This window comes from Nerophis lumbriciformis, linkage group LG18, assembly GCF_033978685.3.
Source record: "Nerophis lumbriciformis linkage group LG18, RoL_Nlum_v2.1, whole genome shotgun sequence".
Classification (NCBI taxonomy): Eukaryota; Metazoa; Chordata; class Actinopteri; order Syngnathiformes; family Syngnathidae; genus Nerophis; species Nerophis lumbriciformis.
Genome location: NC_084565.2, coordinates 9,455,001 through 9,475,000, shown reverse-complemented (window position 1 = coordinate 9,475,000; position 20,000 = coordinate 9,455,001). Strand labels below are relative to the sequence as shown.

The 20,000-nt window shown below is 34.9% G+C and overlaps 1 protein-coding gene across 3 annotated transcripts in view; it reads right to left on the bottom strand.

Annotated features, from left to right (window-relative positions):
- chd5 (chromodomain helicase DNA binding protein 5) overlaps positions 1–20,000 on the bottom strand; it is a 132,994-nt gene that overhangs the window by 24,400 nt on the left and 88,594 nt on the right. For 2 of the 3 annotated variants that reach the window (XM_061977626.1, XM_061977628.1), the window contains 10 exons: positions 14,583–14,671; positions 14,390–14,523; positions 9,002–9,146; positions 8,779–8,938; positions 6,950–7,020; positions 6,528–6,876; positions 6,401–6,457; positions 798–974; positions 377–485; positions 137–269 (listed from right to left, as the gene is read on the bottom strand). In XM_061977626.1, coding sequence (XP_061833610.1) covers positions 137–269; positions 377–485; positions 798–974; positions 6,401–6,457; positions 6,528–6,876; positions 6,950–7,020; positions 8,779–8,938; positions 9,002–9,146; positions 14,390–14,523; positions 14,583–14,671 — 1,424 coding nt within the window. The remainder of the gene's footprint in view (positions 1–136; positions 270–376; positions 486–797; positions 975–6,400; positions 6,458–6,527; positions 6,877–6,949; positions 7,021–8,778; positions 8,939–9,001; positions 9,147–14,389; positions 14,524–14,582; positions 14,672–20,000) is intronic. The other variant, XM_061977627.1, reaches the window with a different exon arrangement.

Genomic DNA, 20,000 nt, shown 5'->3' with positions numbered 1-20,000 from the left:
CACACACACGTATATAAATATATGTATGTATGTATATTATATATATAAATATATAAACATACTGTATACATAACATAATACTTACTTTACATGCAGTGTGGTTGTGAAAAAGTTTGGACACCCCTGCCACACTTGCCTTAAAGCGTCGAGCCAGGAACTTGTTTTTCATCTCCAAGTAGTTGCTCTTGTGCATCTCCGTCTTGAAGGGTTCGTTGAGGATGGCGTAGCGTGGATCGTTCTGGATATCCTGCCAGCGGGCGTAACCGTGCCTGCCACCCAGTCAAGGTCAAACACGCCACACATCCTCCCGCATCAAGGTCAAACACGCCACACAGCACCCGCGTCACCCGCGTCACCCTCTGCACACCAAGGATACGTGACGATGCCCGCCAACAGCCAGTAGTCATGGCGACGGTGCCAGATGTCGTGCATCTTTCCCGACGACAACGCCGCCCGCTCCTCCGTCTGCCACAGGGTGTGTAACTCTGACATACACACAACACAAACCTGTCAGTGTGAGGCCACGCCCCCAAATACACTCATCTAATGGATTCATATTCCTTCTGCTTTACCTGACACATGAAACAATACAGTAGTATCTGTATACAGTACTATCTGTATACAGTAGTATGTGTGTACAATAGTATGTGTGTACAGTAGTATATGTGTACAGTAGTATCTGTATACAGTACTATCTGTATCTGTATATAGTTGTATATATACAGATCTATTCCTCAATATATTAGTACAACTTAATGAATGATGTTTTGTTAGAGTGACATCTGGATGGCTCTCACCTGTAAAACCTCCATCTGCAATATTAAACATGAACTTTGCCTTGAATCCATTTTTCTCTTCCTTCCTGCCCTCCTCCACTTCCTTCCTGCCCTCCTCCACTTCCTCCAGCGCGTCCTTGTCGCCGTTGACACGCCCGTCCGCAGCGTCTCCGCCTTTCACCTCATCTGCATGAAGGACTAGGATGAGGTCGCTCATTAAATGCTGGGCGTGGCCAGGCCTTTGTGCTTCCGACACGCGGAGGACAAGAGACAGCGTACAGGTAGGATGATTACTTAGACCACTCTTCAACCAGGTAGGATGATTACTTAGACCACTCTTCAACCAGGTAGGATGATTACTTAGACCACTCTTCATCCAAGTAGGATGATTACTTAGACCACTTTTCAACCAGGCAAAATACAAAAGTTGGCGTCAATTTATCAAACTGAATTTTTTTACTTTGAATTTTGTGAACAGAATTTTTTTTTCTTTCTTTTTACATCAAATTATGCTGACAATTTAATTGAAAAATATGTGTTGGCAAACCGCGTATGATTAAAAATGCAGTGGTATAAAATTCAGTGTATAAACATTTCTAAAAAAATATACACTGAATTTTAAAACACTGAATTTTCAGTGTAAAAAAATTATACTACTTTTCAATCAAATGGTCAACAACAATTTGATGTAAAAAAAAAAAATGTTTCTAAAAAAATGTTTTTTTAAATTATACACTGAATTTTAAAACACTACATTTTTAAACACACATATTTTGCTAACAATGTTTTCTCAATAAAATTGTTAATAAAAATGTTTTCAGTCAGCATAAATTGATATAAAAAAATCAGTTCATAAAAAATCAGTTTATAAAAATTCAGTGTAAAAAAATCAAAAACATTTTAAAACACTGAATTTTTATACACTGAATTTCAAAACACACGCAAGTCACTAACAATTTTTTTCAATAAAATTGTCAGCATAATTTCATGTTAAAAACATGTTTATAAAATTCAGTGTAAACATTTCAAAAAGATTATACACTGAATTTTTAAACACTTATTTTGCTAACAAATTTTTTCCAATAAAATTGTCAAAAAAATTTTTTTCAGTCAGCATAAATTGATGTAAAAAATCAGTTTGTAAAAAATCAGTTTTTAAAAAATCGAAAACATTTTAAAACACTGCATTTTTATACACTGAATTCCAAAACAATGAATTTTTAAACACACGCAAGTCACTAACAATTTTTTTCAATAAAATTGTCAGCATAATTTGTTGTTAAGAAAATGTAGTTTATAAAATTTCAGTGTAAACATTTCAAAAAGATTATACACTGAATTTAAAACGGATTTTTTTTACACTGATTAAAAAAAAAATGTCAATGAAATTCTCAGCAGAATTTGGGGACGGCGTGGCAAAGTTGGTAGAGTGGCTGTGCCAGCAATCGGAGTGTTGCTGGTTACTGGGGTTCAATCCCCACCTTCTACCATCCTAGTCACGTCCGTTGTGTCCTTGGGCAAGACACTTCACCCTTGCTCCTGATGGCTGCTGGTTAGTGCCTTGCATGGCAGCTCCCGCCATCAGTGTGTGAATGTGTGTGTGAATGGGTGAATGTGGAAATACTGTCAAAGCGCTTTGAGTACCTTGAAGGTAGAAAAGCGCTATAAAAGTATAACCCATTTATTATTTATTTATTTAATTAATTAATTTGATGTAAAAAAAATTAAGTGTATAAACATTTCTAAAAAAAATAAAGACTGAATTTGTATACAATGAACACGCATTTTGCCAACACATTTTTTTCAATAAAATTGTCAGCATTATTTGTTGTAAAAAAAAAAAAAAAATCAATTTATAAAAATTCTGTGTAAAAAAAATATATTACTTTTCAATTAAATGGTCAACACAATTTGAAAATGTTGTTTCTAAAAATATATATATTTTTTAAATTATAAACTGAATTTTAAAACACTGTATTTTTAAACACTTATTTTGCTAACAATTTTTTTTAAATAAAATTGTCAATTAAAATGTTTTCAATAAAATTGTCAGCAAAAATTGATATAAAAAAAATCAGTTTATAAAAATTCAGTGTAAAAAAATCAAAAACATTTTAAAACACTGCATTTTTATACACTGAATTCAAAAACACTGATTTTTTTACACTGAATTTTTAAACACTGAATTTTCAAACACTGAATTTTGCTAACAGTGTATAAAAATTTCAAAAAAAATATACACTGAATTTTAAAACACTGAATTTTTATACATTGAACCTTTATTACACGCATTTTGCCAACACATTTTTTTCAATAAAATTGTCAGCATTATTTGTTGTAAAAAAAAAAAAAAATTCAGTTTATGAAAATTATGTGTAAAAAAAAATATACTACTTTTCAATTAAATGGTCAACACAATTTGATGTAAAAAACATATTTCTAAAAATATATATTTTTAAATTATACACTGAATTTTAAAACACTGAATTTTTAAACACACGCAAGTCACTAACAATTTTTTCAATAAAATTGTCAGCATAATTTGATGCAAAAAAAAAAAAAAAGTTTATAAAAATTCAGTGAAAAGAAATTCTAAAAAAATGTACATCCATCCATCCATCCATTTCCTACCGCTTATTCCCTTTTGGGGTCACGGGGGACGCTGGAGCCTATCTCAGCTACTAAAATTTACAATTAATTTTTATACACTGACTTTTTAAAGACGCGTTTTGCTAAAAAAAAATTTCCATAAAATTGTCAGCATAATTTGATGTAAAAAATAAATAAGTTTATCAAAATTCGGTGCAAAGAAATTTGAAAAAAATTTACAATTAATTTTTATGAACTGAATTTCTAAACACGCATTTTGCTAACTTTTTTTTTTTCCAATATAATTATCATAATTTGATGCAAAAAAAAATTAGTGTAAAAAAAAATCTAAAAGATTATACACTGAATTTTTAGACACACATTTTGCAAAAACATTTTTTCCATAACATTGTCAGCATAATTTGATGTAAAAAAGTTCAGTTTATAAAAATTCAGTGCAAAGAAATTCAATTTTTTTTTACAATAAATCTTTATACACTAAATTTTAAAACACTATATTTTTAAACATGCCTTTTGCTAAAAAAAAAATGTCAATACATTTTTTTTGCATAAGTTGATGTAAAAATAAATACGTTTATAAAAATTCAGTGCAAAGAACTTTGAAAAAAAAATTTAGACACACATTTTGTAAAAAAAAAATTCCATAACATTGTCAGCATAATTTGATGTAAAAAAAATCAGTTTATAAAAAATTAGTGCAAAGAAATTCTATTTTTTTTTTTTTTACAATAAATCTTTATACACTACATTTTAAAACACTATTTTTAAACACCCAGTTTGCTAAAAAAAAAAAAATAAATAAAAAAAATAAAAAAAATCAATAACATATTTTGCATAATTTGATGTAAAAAAAAACCCAAAAGTTTATAAAAATTCAGTGTAAAGAAATTCAAAAAAACTTTACAATGAATTTTTATATACTGAATTTTTAAAGACGAATTTTGCTAACATTCGTTTCTTTAATAAAATTGTCAGCATAATTTGATGTAAAAATAAATAAGTTTATACAAATTCAGTGCAAAGAAATTGGAAAAGATTTTACAATTAATTTTTATGGACTGAATTTCTAAACACGCATTTTGCTAACTTTTTTTTTTTTTTCAATATAATTGTTATCATAATTTGATGAAAAAAAGTTTATAAAAATTCAGTGAAAAGAAATTCAATGAATTTTTGTACACTGAATTTTTAAAGACGCATTTTACTAACATTTTTTTTTCTATAAAATTGGCAGCATAATTTGATGTAAAAAAAAATCAGTGTAAAAAAAATTCTAAAAAATTATACACTGAATTTTTAAACACACATTTTGTGAACATTTCTTTCCATAACATTGTCAGCATAATTTGATGTAAAAAATTCAGTTTATAAAAATTCAGTGCAAAGAAATTCAATTTTTTTTACAATAAGTCTTTATACACAAAATTTTAAAACACTATATTTTTAAACACGCGTTTTGCTAAAAAAAAAAAAAAAAAAAAAATCAAATTTGTTTTTCATAATTTGATGTTAAAAAAAACAAGTTTATAAAAATTCAGTGCAAAGAAATGAGAAAAATATTTACAATTAATTTTTATGGACTGAATTTCTAAACATGCATTTTGCTAACTATTTTTTTTCTCAATATAATTGTTATCATAATTTGATGTAAAAAAAATAAAAAGTTTATAAAAATTCAGTGAAAAGAAATTCAAAACATTTTTACAATGAATTTTTATACTCTGAATTTTTAAAGACGCATTTTGCTAAAAAAAAAATTTTTTCAATAAAATTGTCAGCATAATTTGATGTAAAAAAAAAATCAGTGTAAAAAAAATTCTAAAAGATTATGGACTGAACTTTTAAACACACATTTAGTGGAAAAAAAAATTCTGCATAATTTGATGTAAAAAACTCAGTTTATAAAAATTCAGTGCAAATAAATCTTTATACACTAAATTTTAAAACACTATATTTTTAAACACGCATTTTGCTTAAAAAAAAAAAACAATCAATAAATTTTTTTGCATAACTTGATGTTAAAAAAAAAAGTTTATAAAAATTCCGTGAAAAGAAATTCAAACATTTTTTACAATGAATTTTTATACACTGAATTTTTAAACATGCATTTTGTTAACATTTTTTTTCAATAGAATTGTCAGCATAATTTAATGTAAAAATAAATAAGTTTATAAAAATTCAGTGCAAAGAAATTCGAAAAAAAATTTACAATTCATTTTTATGGACTGAATTTCTAAACAAGAATTTTGCAAACTATTTTTTTTTCAATATAATTATCATTATTTGATGTAAAAAAAAAAATCAGTGTAAAAAAATTCTAAAAGATTATACACTGAATTTTTGAACACACATTTTGCAAAAAAAGTTTTTCCATAACATTGTCAGCATAATTTGATGTAAAAAGAATTCAGTTTATAAAAATTCAGTGCAAAGAAATTACATTTTTTTTACAATAAATCTCTAAACACTAAATTTTAAAACACTATTTTTAAACACGCATTTTGCTCAAAGAAAAATTTCAATAACATTTTTACCATAATTTGATGTTAAAAAAAAAAAAAGTTTATAAAAATTTTACAATGAATCACTGAATTTTTAAAGACACATTTTGCTAAAAAAAAAAAATTTAAATAAAATTGTCAGCATAATTTGATGTAAAAATAAATACGTTTGTAAAAATTCAGTGCAAAGAAATTCTAACAAATTTTACAATACATTTTTATGGACTGAATTTCTAAACACACTTTTGCTAACAATTTTTTTTCCAATACAATTGTCATCATAATTTGATGTAAAACGCAAAAAAATCGTAATAAATATGTAAATTCACCTTATAAAGCTCTCTGATTAGTGATCAGGAGCAGGTGAGCCTCCTGATCACTATAAATATTCAGCGCACATAGCAACAAAAAGGTAAAGAAAGAAGCTCTGTGAAGCAAACTAAAGAGGAAAAGCAAAAGAGGTCAGGAGCTGCTGTGACAGGAGACAAATAAGACATTTCTGCTGCCTCCTACCAGCTTTGTTTTCCTTCTCCTCAGCATCTCCTCTCTCTGATAGCTTCTCCGGCTCCTCTGAGGGAGACATTGGAACAAATGGAAGACGGAGGCAGAAGAGTGTGAGAGATGCAGGTCAGGCACTCACTTTGAGGCGAGTTCTGCCCGGACGTTGTCTTCTCGCTGGCTTTGCAGGACGCCTGGCTCCTGTCCGTCTCCTTTACGCCTCTTTTTTCCTCACAGTCCACCTTGCTCTCCTTGCCCTCGCCCACCGGCTCCTCCTCCTGGCGTGTCCGCGTGGCCGGCTCCTCCTCCTGTCGTGTCCGCGTGGCTGGCTCCGCCTCTTGGCGTGTCCTCGTGGTTGGCTCCTCCTCCTGGCGTGCCCGTGTGGCTGTCTCCTCCTCCTGGCGTGCCCTCGTGGCTGGCTCCGCCTCCTGGCGTGCCCGCGTGGCTGGCTCCTCCCCACAGACGCGCTCCCCTGCTGCCTCTGCAGAGGCCTGGTAGAAGAGTGGCATGAAGATGATGAAATAGAGCAGGAAAGGAGAATGGGACAAAAAGAAGAGCACTCACTTCCTGCTCAGTCTGTTTCTTACTTTCTTGCTGGCTGGCGTCCTTGTCCTCAGCGGGACACTCCGACTTCTCTGCAACACACAAAAACCTTTCAAATCCTTCTTTTTCCACATGTCGTTATGTTACAGCCTTATTGCAAAATGGAATACATTCTTTTTTTCTTCAAAATTCTACAAACAATACCCCGTAATGACTATGTAACAAGTTTATAGCAAATGTATTAAACATTGTCGTTATGGGGTATTGTGTGTAGAATGTTGAGGATGTATTCCATTTTGGAATAAGGCTGTAACATAACAAAATGTGGCAAAAGTGAAGGGCTGTGAATACTTTCCGAATGCATTGTATGTCCCGCCTTCTTCCGGCACTAAACATCTAAACTAGGGCCCACGTAACATAATTACTTATATTTATTGTCAGATATGCTACGTCAGAGTTTAGCAACCAAGTTTCTAAGTTATCATTGAATGAATAGCCCAGGGGTCCCCAAACTTTTTGAAACAATGGCCACAATGGGTTAAAACATTTTGGCCGGGGGTCGGGTGACCTATTTGTTTGTGTCTGTATGTATGTGTATATATATATATATGTATATATGTATATGTGTATATATATATATATATTTTTATTTTTTTTGTTTTGTTTTGTTTTTGTTGTTGTTGTTGTTGTTGCCTCTTGTCCACATAAATTCCCACTCTGTCTTCTTATTTATTACTCCTCCTAAAACATGATTTTCTTGAGTGCTTGATTGGACAGATTAAAAAAAATATACATATATATATATATATATATATATATATATATATATATGTATGTTGTTTTTTACACATACACACATATAAACATATACACACATGTGCATATTTATAAATACATATTTATATATATATATATATATATATATATATATATATATATATATATATATATATACACATATATATATTTTTACACATAGAAACATATGCAGTATATACATATACAGACATTTATATTCATATATACGTACACACACATACACATACATACATATACACACATATATATATATACACACACACACATATAAACACATATACAGATACAAACATATATACACATACATATGTATATTTTTTTACATGGACACATGTATATATTTATACACGTGTGTATATATATATATATATATATATATATATATATATATACATATATATATATATTCCATATGTGTACATGTGTAAATATATATATAATATATTTATTATATATATTTATATATAAATATATACATGTGTATAAATATATATATGTGTACCTGTAAAAAAAAAATATATATATATATATATATATACATATTACACACATATATATTTATATATATGTATACACACAAATATGCATATATATTTATTTTTATTGTTATTTTTTGTACCAGACAGCGGTGAGTGACGAGCAATTTTTATATTCAATATAATCATGAAAAATATAAACATGTAAAAATATAGACATATGTTCTGTTAAACTAATAATGGCAACATAAGAAGTGGAATTCTTTATTTTAGAGGTCTTTTTTTTGTCATTTTCAGACACATACAATATCCTCCAAACCTTTCCGTGCACTACCAAAATAAACCTCTCCCCCTCCCACATTGTCACTCTGCTGAAGTTCTCCAAAGTCTGGACATATGCCAGAGAACATCTTTTTTGATGACATTTCACAATAAAAGGGGACCACATGTTTTATGTATTGTAAGATTTTTCTTATTAAAATGAAGCCAAAAATGAAATTTTTGTGTGGCCCCTTTATTTTGAAAAGTATGGAAATACATTTTGGTAGTGCTGACCTGCTGGAACCGGCGTCCCGGGCTGCGTGGCGAGCGGACTGGCCTGCAGAGGCGTGTTAGGATCGGACGACACACTCTCCGTCAGCTTCTTGAGCTCCATGCCGATGGGGATCAGGTCTGGAGAACTCAGCTTCCCGTTGACATGCTCAAACTCTTGCACCTGCAGAGGAGACACATCCTTGTGATGCCACGCCGCCTCCCGCCGCCGTCCAGCTTTCGCTACCTTTTTCCTGACCAGCGACATGACTCCAATCCTGGTGAGCACGTGCTGGCGAGAGAGACCTTCTCGCGGCACGCCGTCGGCGAACGTCTCGGCTCCGTCGGCACCCGGCTCGCACAGATGTCTCATGAATAGAGACACGTAGGCCCTGGTGTCAACAAACAACTTCCTGTTTGAATCTTTCACCTTCTGATGTTTTTTTTTATAAGCAATCTTGTTTATAGTTTGGGACCACACAAGTTGATGATATTATTCAGCTAAATGGACAAACGTTACAAAGTGCTCGTTAAAGAGGGCCTCAATTTAAAAGGGAACTGCACTTTTTTTTCCTCAATAAAATTGTCAGCATAATTTGACGTAAAAATAAATAAGTTTATCAAAATTCAGTGCAAAGAAATTAGAATTTTTTTTACAATGAATTTTTATGGACTGAATTTCTAAACACGCATTTTGCTAACAATTTTTTTTTCTCAATTTAATTGTTATCATAATTTGATGTAAAAAAAAAAAGTTTATTTTTGTAAAAATTCAGTGAAAAGAAATTCAAAAAAATATTACAATGAATTTTTATACACTGAATTTTTAAAGACGCATTTTGCTAAAGTTATTTTTTTTCAATAAAATTGTCAGCATAATTTGATGTAAAAAAAAAAAAATCAATGTAAAAAAAATTCTAAAAGATTATACACTGAATTTTTAAACACACATTTTGCGAACATTTTTTTTCCATAACACTGTCAGCAAAATTTGATGTAAAAAAATTCAGTTTATAAAAATTCAGTACAAAGAAATTAATTATTTTTTTTACAATAAATCTTTATACACTACATATTAAAACACTATATTTCTAAACATGCATTTTGCTAAAAAAATAAAAAACAATAAAAAAATAAAAAAAAATTGGGGGGGGGGGGAATAATTTGATGTTAAAAATAATACAAATAAAGTTTATAAAAATTCAGTGAAAAGAAATTCAAAAAACTTTTACAATGATTTTTTATACACTGAATTTTTAAAGACGCATTTTGCTAACATTTGTTTTTTCAATAAAATTCGCAGCATAATTTGATGTAAAAATAAATACGTTTATACAAATTCAGTGCAAAGAAATTAGAAAAAATTTTACAATGAATTTTTATGGACTGAATTTCTAAACAGGCATTTTGCTAACTATTGTTTTTTTCTCAATTTAATTGTTATCATAATTTGATGTAAAAAAAAAAGTTTATAAAAATTCAGTGAAAAGAAATTCAAAAAAATGTTACAATGAATTTTTAAAGACGCATTTTGCTAAAATTATTTTTTTTCAATAAAATAGTCAGCATAATTTGATGTAAAAAAAAAAAATCAGTGTAAAAAAAATTCTAAAAGATTATACACTGAATTTTTAAACACACAAACATTTTTTTTTCCATAACATTGTCAGCAAAATTTGAAGAAATTCAGTTTATAAAAGAAGAAGAAATTCAGTTTATAAAAATTCAGTACAAAGAAATTAATTATTTTTTTTACAATAAATCTTTATACACTACATTTTAAAACACTATATTTTTAAACATGCATTTTGCTAAAAAAAAAAAAAAAATCCAATTTTTTTTTGCATTATTTGATTAAAAAAAAAAATAATACAAATAAAGTTTATAAAAAATTCAGTTGAAAAGAAATTCTTTTCTAAAGAATTCTAAAGATTTTTACAATGATTTTTTTATACACTGAATTTTTAAAGACGCATTTTGCTAACATTTGTTTTTTCAATAAAATTGTCAGCATAATTTGATGTGAAAATAAATAAGTTTATACAAATTCAGTGCAAAGAAATTAGAAAAAAATGTACAATTAATTTTTATGGACTGCATTTCTAAACACGCATTTCGCTAACTATTTTTTTTTTTTTTCAATAAATTGTTACCATAATTTGATGTTTAAAAAAAGAAAAAAGTTTATAAAAATTCAGTGAAAAGAAATTCAAAAAATGTTTACAATGAATTTTTATAAACTGAATTTTTAAACATGCATGTTGCTAACATTTTTTTTTCAATAAAATTGTCAGCATAATTTGATGTAAAAAAAAAATCAGTATTAAAAAAAATGGGGAACTTTGTTCACAATCATCATTACTCAGTGGCCTAGTGGTTGGAGTGTCCGTCCTGAGATCGGTAGGTTGGGAGTTCAAATCCCGGCCGAGTCATACCAAAGACTATAAAAATGGGACCCATTACCTCCCTGCTTGGCACTCAGCATCAAGGGTTGGAATTGGGGGTTAAATCCCCAAAATGATTCCCGGGCGCAGCCACCGCTGCTGCCCACTGCTCCCCTCACCTCCCAGGGGGTGATCAAGGGTGATGGGTCAAATGCAGAGAATAATCTCGCCACACCTAGTGTGTGTGTGACAATCATTGGTACTTTAACTTTTTAACTTTATTATGAGACAAGAACACACATACAATTCTGGAGAAAGAGCTCCCAGTTTTTTTCCAGTAAAATCTAAAGATTGTTTTTTTACAACGTACGAAAAGAATATGTAATAATCAAATGCACAGAAAATTATGTAATATATACCGTAAACTCCGGACTGTAAGCCGCTACTTTTTTCCTACACTTTGAACCCTGCGGCTTATAAAACGATGCGGCTAATTCATGTATGTTTCTTCGCTGACGGCCAAAATGCAAATAGTAAAAAAACAAAAACATAAGAGCATTTGTGCTATGGCGCCATATTTTGGACGAGTTTGCTCACTGCAGGTGTTGCAGTGTCCTTCCATTTAGTGCTTTCAACCGGAAGTAGAAGTGCCGTTCCGTCTTCTTGCCGTCCATAGCGTTTCTACTCGTGTGGCTTCTTCATTCATCACTCCAAGCAACGTTTGTAAGTTGTCGGAGTGTTTTCATGCATATTTGTACGTGTTATCATAATGTATTGAAGCTAGCGTTGTTAGCATTATTAATTTATTTACCAACATCCATGTTTGCCCATTTGTTCATGTGACATCACATGGACAAAGATAAATAAATAAATAAATGGGTTGTACTTGTATAGCGCTTTTCTACCTTCAAGGTACTCAAAGCGCTTTGACACTACTTCCACATTTACCCATTCACACACACATTCACACACTGATGGAGGGAGCTGCCATGCAAGGCGCTAACCAGCGCCCATCAGGAGCAAGGGTGAAGTGTCTTGCTCAGGACACAACGGACATGACGAGGTTGGTACTAGGTGGGGATTGAACCAGGGACCCTCAGGTCGCGGACGGCCATTCTTCCACTGCGCCACGCCGTCCCAAGACCTTCTGTAGGAAAGTTCTGTGGTCAGATGAAACAAAAATGGAGCTGTTTGGCCACAATACCCAGCAATATGTTTGGAGGAGAAAAGGTGAGGCCTTTAATCCCAGGAACATCATGCCTACCGTCAAGCATGGTAGTGGTAGTATTATGCTCTGGGCCTGTTTTGCTGCCAATGGAACTGCTGCTTTAAATGGGACATTTTGACTAAACGGAAGGACTTATTTGACATATTTACTACTGTCATTTACAAAGCGAGCATTTTAGCGTGTGAAATGTTAATGCATACTCCTAAATATCGATATGACCACAGAACTTTCCTCCAGAAGGTCTTATCTTTATCCATGTGATGTCGGATGAAACAAAAATGGAGCTGTTTGGTCACAATAACCAACAATATGTTTGGAGGAGAAAAGGTGAGGCCTTTAATCCGCATGTCACTAACAATTTTTTTTCAATAAAATTGTCAGCATAATTTGATGTTAAAAAAATTCAGTTTATAAAAATTCAGTATAAAACATTTCAAAAAGGTTATACACTGAATTTTAAAACACTGCATTTTTAAACACTGAATTTTTAAAAAGTATTTTGCTAAAAAAAAAATGTTCAATAAAATTCTCAGCATAATTTGATGTAAAAAAATTAAGTTTATAAAAATTCAGTGCAAAGAAATTCTAAACATTTTACAAATAATTTTTATGCACTGAATTTTAAAACACGCATTTTGCTAACAATTGTTTTTCAATAAAGTTGTCAGCAAAATTTGATGTAAAAAAAAAAAGTTGATAAAAATTCAGTGCAAAGAAATTAAACATTTTTACAATAAATTTTTACGGACTGAATTTTAAAACACTGAATATTTAAACACACGTTTTGCTAACATTTTTTTCTTCTATACAATTTTCAGCATAATTTGATGTAAAAAAAAAAAAGTTTATAAAAATTCAGTGCAAAGAAATTCAAAACATTTTTACAATCCATTTTTATGCACTGAATTTTAAAACACTGAATTTTTAAACACGCATTTTGCTGAAAAAAAATGTTCAATAAAATTGTCAGCATAATTTGTTGTAAAAAAAAATCAGTGTATACAAATTTCAAGAAAAATATACACTGAATTTTAAAACACTGAATTTCTACACACTACTTTTTTTTACACTGAATTTTTATACATTGAACTTTTTTACATGCATTTTTTCAGCATTATTTGTTGTACAAAATAAATGTTTATAAAAATTCAGGGTAAAAAAAATGTATACTCTGAATTTTAAAACACACGTATTTTGCCAACAACATTTTTTTTAATCCGTCAAGCATGGTGGTGGTAGTATTATGCTCTGGGCCTGTTTTGCTGCCAATGGAACTGCTGCTTTAAATGGCACAATGAAAAAGGAGGATTAGCTCCAAATTGTTCAGGACAAGCTAAAATCATCAGCCCGGAGGTTGGGTTTTGGGCGCAGTTGGGTGTTCCAACAGGACAATGACCCCAAACACACCTCAAAAGTGGTATAGGAATGGCTAAATCAGGCTAGAATGAAGGTTTTAGAATGGCCTTCCCAAAGTCCTGACTTAAAGGTGTGGACAATGCTGAAGAAACAAGTCCATGTCAGAAAAGCAACACATTTAGCTGAACTGCAGCAATTTTGTGGTCAAGTGGTCAAGCAGAAGCTTGTGGATGGCTACCAAAAGCGCCTTATTGCAGGTAAACTTGCCAAGGGACATGTAAGCAAATATTAACATTGCTGTATGTATACTTTTGACCCTCACATTTTCAGTAGAGCCATAATAAATCCATAAAAGAAGCAAACTTCATGAATGTTTTTTGTGAGCAACAAGTATGTGCTCCAATCACTACATCACAAACAAATAAGAGTTGTAGAAATGATTGTAAAGTCAAGACAGCCATGACATGATGTTCTTTACAAGTCTATGTACACTTTTGACCATGACTGTATATATCTGCGGCTTATAGTCTGATGCCGCTAATATATGGAAAACTATTTGTTTTGCCTAAAATGCAGCGGGTGGATGAAAATGGGTGTGACACGCCTGCATTAGATGGTGAGAGTGTACTCCGTGAAGTGATCGGCGAGTAAAAAAAGTGAGGTCCACCTGAACTCGCGCTCACTCTTCCCTCTCAGGTCGCGCACCAGCCAGTGGGAGGTGAAGGCGTCCTGCGGGGGCATGCCCCAGCGCATGATTGCGTTCAGAAAAGCCTTCCTCTGCCGCGTGTTGAAGCCCAGCACCTGTGCCAGCACAACACACCTGTGACCACCGCCAGACCACCAGGGCCAGCTTCCCTCACCTCGATGCTGCCGCCAACACGCGCCAGCAGGGGCGGCAGAGGTTTGTCCTTCTCGTTCCTCAGGTGTCTGCGAGAGTGTCGGCGCCCACCTGCGCAGATGGAAAAGGTGCTGTGTCAGTCATATTCCTCCTGTCATTAGGCACACCTGCACACTGTAATGAGACTCCATGATAACTGAGATCATGTCATTAGGCACACATGCACACTGTAATGAGACTCCATAATAACTGAGATCATGTCATTAGGCACACATGCACACTGTAATGAGACTCCATGATAACTGAGATCATGCTCGCTACACATGATGCTGACTGCACTTCACTACGTGACATTAGAAACCTGTAATTCATCACTGTCAATCAAGCACATGTCATGAATAATGCAAATATTATGTAGACATTTAATGATTGACAGAGGACAAGGTAGATAAGATATATTATTATATTATATATTCTCAAGTGTTTTGCTTGTTCACATTTTTATGTTAATAGTATTTGTTCAATATTTGAGTCATTTTATGTTATGCAAAATTAAAAGATACATATATATGTATCTTTTGAAAAATACATATATATGTATTTTTGCATAATACATATATATTTATATATATGTATTATGCTCTGGGCATGTAGCCCAACCAGTCTACATGTGTTTTGTAGACTTGGAGAAGGCATTCGACCGTGTCCCTCGGGAAGTCCTGTGGGGAGTGCTCAGAGAGTACGGGGTATCGGACTGTCTGATTGTGGCAGTCCGCTCCCTGTATGATCAGTGCCAGAGCTTGGTCCGCATGGCCGGTAGTAAGTCGGACATGTTTCCAGTGAGGGTTGGACTCCGCCAAGGCTGCCCTTTGTCACCGATTCTGTTCATAACTTTTATGGACAGAATTTCTAGGCGCAGTCAAGGCGTTGAGGGGATCTGGTTTGGTGGCTGCAGGATTAGGTCTCTGCTTTTTGCAGATGATGTGGTCCTGATGGCTTCATCTGGCCAGGATCTACAGCTCTCACTGGATCGGTTCGCAGCTGAGTGTGAAGCGACTGGGATGAGAATCAGCACCTCCAAGTCCGAGTCCATGGTTCTCGCCCGGAAAAGGGTGGAGTGCCATCTCCGGGTTGGGGAGGAGATCTTGCCCCAAGTGGAGGAGTTCAAGTACCTCGGAGTCTTGTTCACGAGTGAGGGAAGAGTGGATCGTGAGATCGACAGGCGGATCGGTGCGGCGTCTTCAGTAATGCGGACGCTGTATCGATCCGTTGTGGTGAAGAAGGAGCTGAGCCGGAAGGCAAAGCTCTCAATTTACCGGTCGATCTATGTTCCCATCCTCACCTATGGTCATGAGCTTTGGGTTATGACCGAAAGGACAAGATCACGGGTACAAGCGGCCGAAATGAGTTTCCTCCGCCGAGTGGCGGGGCTCTCCCTTAGAGATAGGGTGAGAAGCTCTGCCATCCGGGAGGAGCTCAAAGTAAAGCCGCTGCTCCTCCACATCGAGAGGAGCCAGATGAGGTGGTTCGAGCATCTGGTCAGGATGCCACCCGAACGCCTCCCTAGGGAGGTGTTTAGGGCACGTCCGACCGGTAGGAGGCCGCGGGGAAGACCCAGGACACGTTGGGAAGACTATGTCTCCCGGCTGGCCTGGGAACGCCTCGGGGTCCCACGGGAAGAGCTGGACGAAGTGGCTGGGGAGAGGGAAGTCTGGGCTTCCCTGCTTAGGCTGCTGCCCCCGCGACCCGACCTCGGATCAGCGGAAGAAGATGGATGGATGGATGGATGGATATATATATATATAAATCACCAAAAATGATTCCCGGGCGCGGCACCGCTGCTGCCCACTGCTCCCCTCACCTCCCAGGGGGTGATCAAGGGGATGGGTCAAATGCAGAGGACAAATTTCACCACACATAATGTGTGTGTGACAATCATTGGTACTTTAACTTTAACTTTATATATATATACACATATATACACACACATAAATATATACACGCATTATATATATATGTATATCATTGCCTTTTTAAATACAATGATACCAAGGTAAGCAAACAATTATTGTGACAAATATATATATATATATATATATATATATATGTATGTGTGGGAAAAAAATCACAAGACTATTTCATCTCTACAGGCCTGTTTCATGAGGGGGGGTACCCTCAATCATCAGGAGATTTTAATGGGAGCATTCGCATACCATGGTTTATATAGGGCACAGAGTGGGTGGGTACAGGCTGGCCTAGGGGCGTGGTGATTGGTTCATGTGTTACCTAGGAGGTGTTTCCGTCTATGGCGCCATGTTGTTACAATTTCGCTGCGCTTGTTGAGGGATGACAGGTCTGGACGGTAAATAATAAACAGTTTCTCTTTCAAGCATAGGTTGCATCTTTTATTACCACTATTGTAAGGTGTGCTGGATGCAAGAATTTGCCATGTTATTGAATATTCAACATTATTGTCTTTGAGGTCCCAAATGTGTTTGCTGAGTTCTGTGGTATTTCGCAGGTTTTTGTTCCTGAAAGAAGCCTTGTGATTGTTCCATCTGGTTTTGAATTCTCCCTCGGTTAATCCTACATATGTGTCGGATGTGTTAATGTCCTTGCGTATTACCTTAGATTGGTAGACAACTGATGTTTGTAAGCACCCCCCGTTGAGAGGGCAATCAGGTTTCTTTCGACAGTTACATCCTTTGTTGGTTTTGGAGTCGCTCTGTCTGGGGGTCGACGGCTCATTTGCAATTGTTTTGTTGTGGTTTGAGATGATTTGTCGTATATTGTTCATGCAGCTGTAGCTCAATTTAATGTTGTTCTTGTTGAATACTTTTCTTAGGGTGTTGTCTTTGGGAAAGTGTTTGTCAATCAGATTGAGGAATTTGTGTCCAATGTTCGTTGAGACGTTTTTGCTGTATGGGGGGTTGTACCAGATGATGTCGTTTCGTTTTCTGTTCTTTTTTGGCTGGTTTCCTGGCGTGGGTTCATAGGTGAGGGTGAAATTGTATCCGCTTTCATCAAGGGCTTTTTGGTACGGGGGGGTTGCTTGGTCAAATTCAGCTTTGCTAGATGACAGCATCGATAGCCTTTTATTGATTCCGGTAGGTATTCTTTTCGTGGTGGTGGGTGGGTGGTTGCTGTCATGGTGCACGTATTGGAGTGTTGTGTTGGGTTTCGTGAATGGTTGGTAGCTGTTATTTCTCAGGTTGAAAGTGACGTCAAGGAAGTTGACGGTTTGCTTGTTGGCTTCAATCGTGATCCGTAGGCCGTTCTCTTTGAAAATTTGGCATATGCGCTTCTTGGTATTCTCGCTGCTCCTTGGCGAGGCGCGACACACTGCCAGTCCGTCATCACGGTAAATACCAAGGTTCAGATTGAGGCTAGCGAGCTGGGAGAGGAGGAAACTCCCAACGAGTTCACACGTTTCTGCTCCGTCAAAACTTCCCATAGTGACGTCAAATGTTGCATTGTTCTTTTTTTGCCATGGTGTACTGTTGTGGATGAGAATGGAGTTTTTTGCGTGGATGATGATGTTTCTTTCGTTGCCTGTGATTGAGTCGTAGTCTGAGGCGAAGTCTAGTGCTTGAGTCAGTAGGTCTTGCATGATGGAAGGATAAACTTCCTCGATATCAAAGGAGATAAAGTTGTGATGTTGTTTGTCTTGGATGTTGTTGAACCATTTGATTACTGCTGCTGTATTTCTCCATTGGTTGAGTGGTGTTTTGTCCTTGATTTTTGTGTTGACTCTGTCCAGGATTATTTTGCTGATTTTTCCTATTTCAGATTTAGTTGGGTTTATTAGTCGGCATGTTGGGTTATTTGCGAAGTTGGGTTTGTGGTCCTTCAATGTGATGAAGGCTTCCTTGTTGGCTGTGGCGTCCACCCTGTCCTCAATGTCCAGTTCAGCCGCGATCCTTTTATTTTCCAGGTGGATGTTCTGTAAGGTGTTGGGTTGCGCTTTTTTGTATGATTTGGTGATGCTTCTGTCCAGTAAGGTGTGGTGTTCTGGTATGTCCATTCTGTAGAAGTTTGTGGTTTTATCGGCAGCTATGATGAGGTTGTTTACTTTCTTGATGCGCTCCTTGTCATTTTTCAGCTTGGTGAGGAGTGGGTTGCGGATTGGCTTGAATTTGACTGATTGTATCATTTTGAGCATGTCGTTCTCAAAATCCTTTAGTTCCTCAACTGTGGGTGGGTTCTTGGTAGATTTGAATCCGTAAGTTTCCTTTTGCATTCCTTTTGTTTCAGGGTGGAGGAAAAAATGTGCTTTCCACCGCATCCTTCTTAGGAAGTGTTCCGTCTTTTCTATGAGCCTTAGCTTGTAGTCATTCTGCGCGGGTATGGGAATGTTCTTCGTGGAGTAGTCGATGTTGAATTTTTCCATTTCTGATCGTCGTACAGTGCTCAACAAATGTCAATTTGGAGCGGAGTATATGTCTTAATAAGGTTATCCAAAAAATAGTGCTCGATACCGTAGTAGAGCGCAATATATGTATGTGTGGGAAAAAAATCACAAGACTATTTCATCTCTACAGGCCTGTTTCATGAGGGGGGGTACCCTCAATCATCAGGAGATTTTAATGGGAGCATTCGCATACCATGGTTTATATAGGGCACAGAGTGGGTGGGTACAGGCTGGCCTAGAGGCGTGGTGATTGGCTCATGTGTTACCTAGGAGGTGTTTCCGTCTATGGCGTCATGTTGTTACAATTTCGCTGCGCTTGTTGAGGGATGACAGGTCTGGACGGTAAATAATAAACAGTTTCTCTTTCAAGCATAGGTTGCATCTTTTATTACCACTATTGTAAGGTGTGCTGGATGCAAGAATTTGCCATGTTATTGAATATTCAACATTATTGTCTTTGAGGTCCCAAATGTGTTTGCTGAGTTCTGTGGTATTTCGCAGGTTTTTGTTCCTGAAAGAAGCCTTGTGATTGTTCCATCTGGTTTTGAATTCTCCCTCGGTTAATCCTACATATGTGTCGGATGTGTTAATGTCCTTGCGTATTACCTTAGATTGGTAGACAACTGATGTTTGTAAGCACCCCCCGTTGAGAGGGCAATCAGGTTTCTTTCGACAGTTACATCCATATATATATATATATATATATATATTGAACCCTATGGGTTAGGAATGGGATGGCACTTCAAGTTCATATGTGATTCAAGGCAGGTGACCAAATACTTTTGGCAATATAGTATATATATATATATATATATATATATATATATATATATATATGTATATATATACAGTATATATTGAACCCATAGGGTTCAATATGACCTTTTGCAGCTATTACAGCTTCAACTCTTCTGGGAAGGATGTCCACAAGGTTGCGGAGTGTGTTTATAGCAATTTTCCACCATTCTTCCAAAAGCGCATTGGTGAGGTCACACACTGATGTTGGTGGAGAAGGCCTGGCTCTCAGTC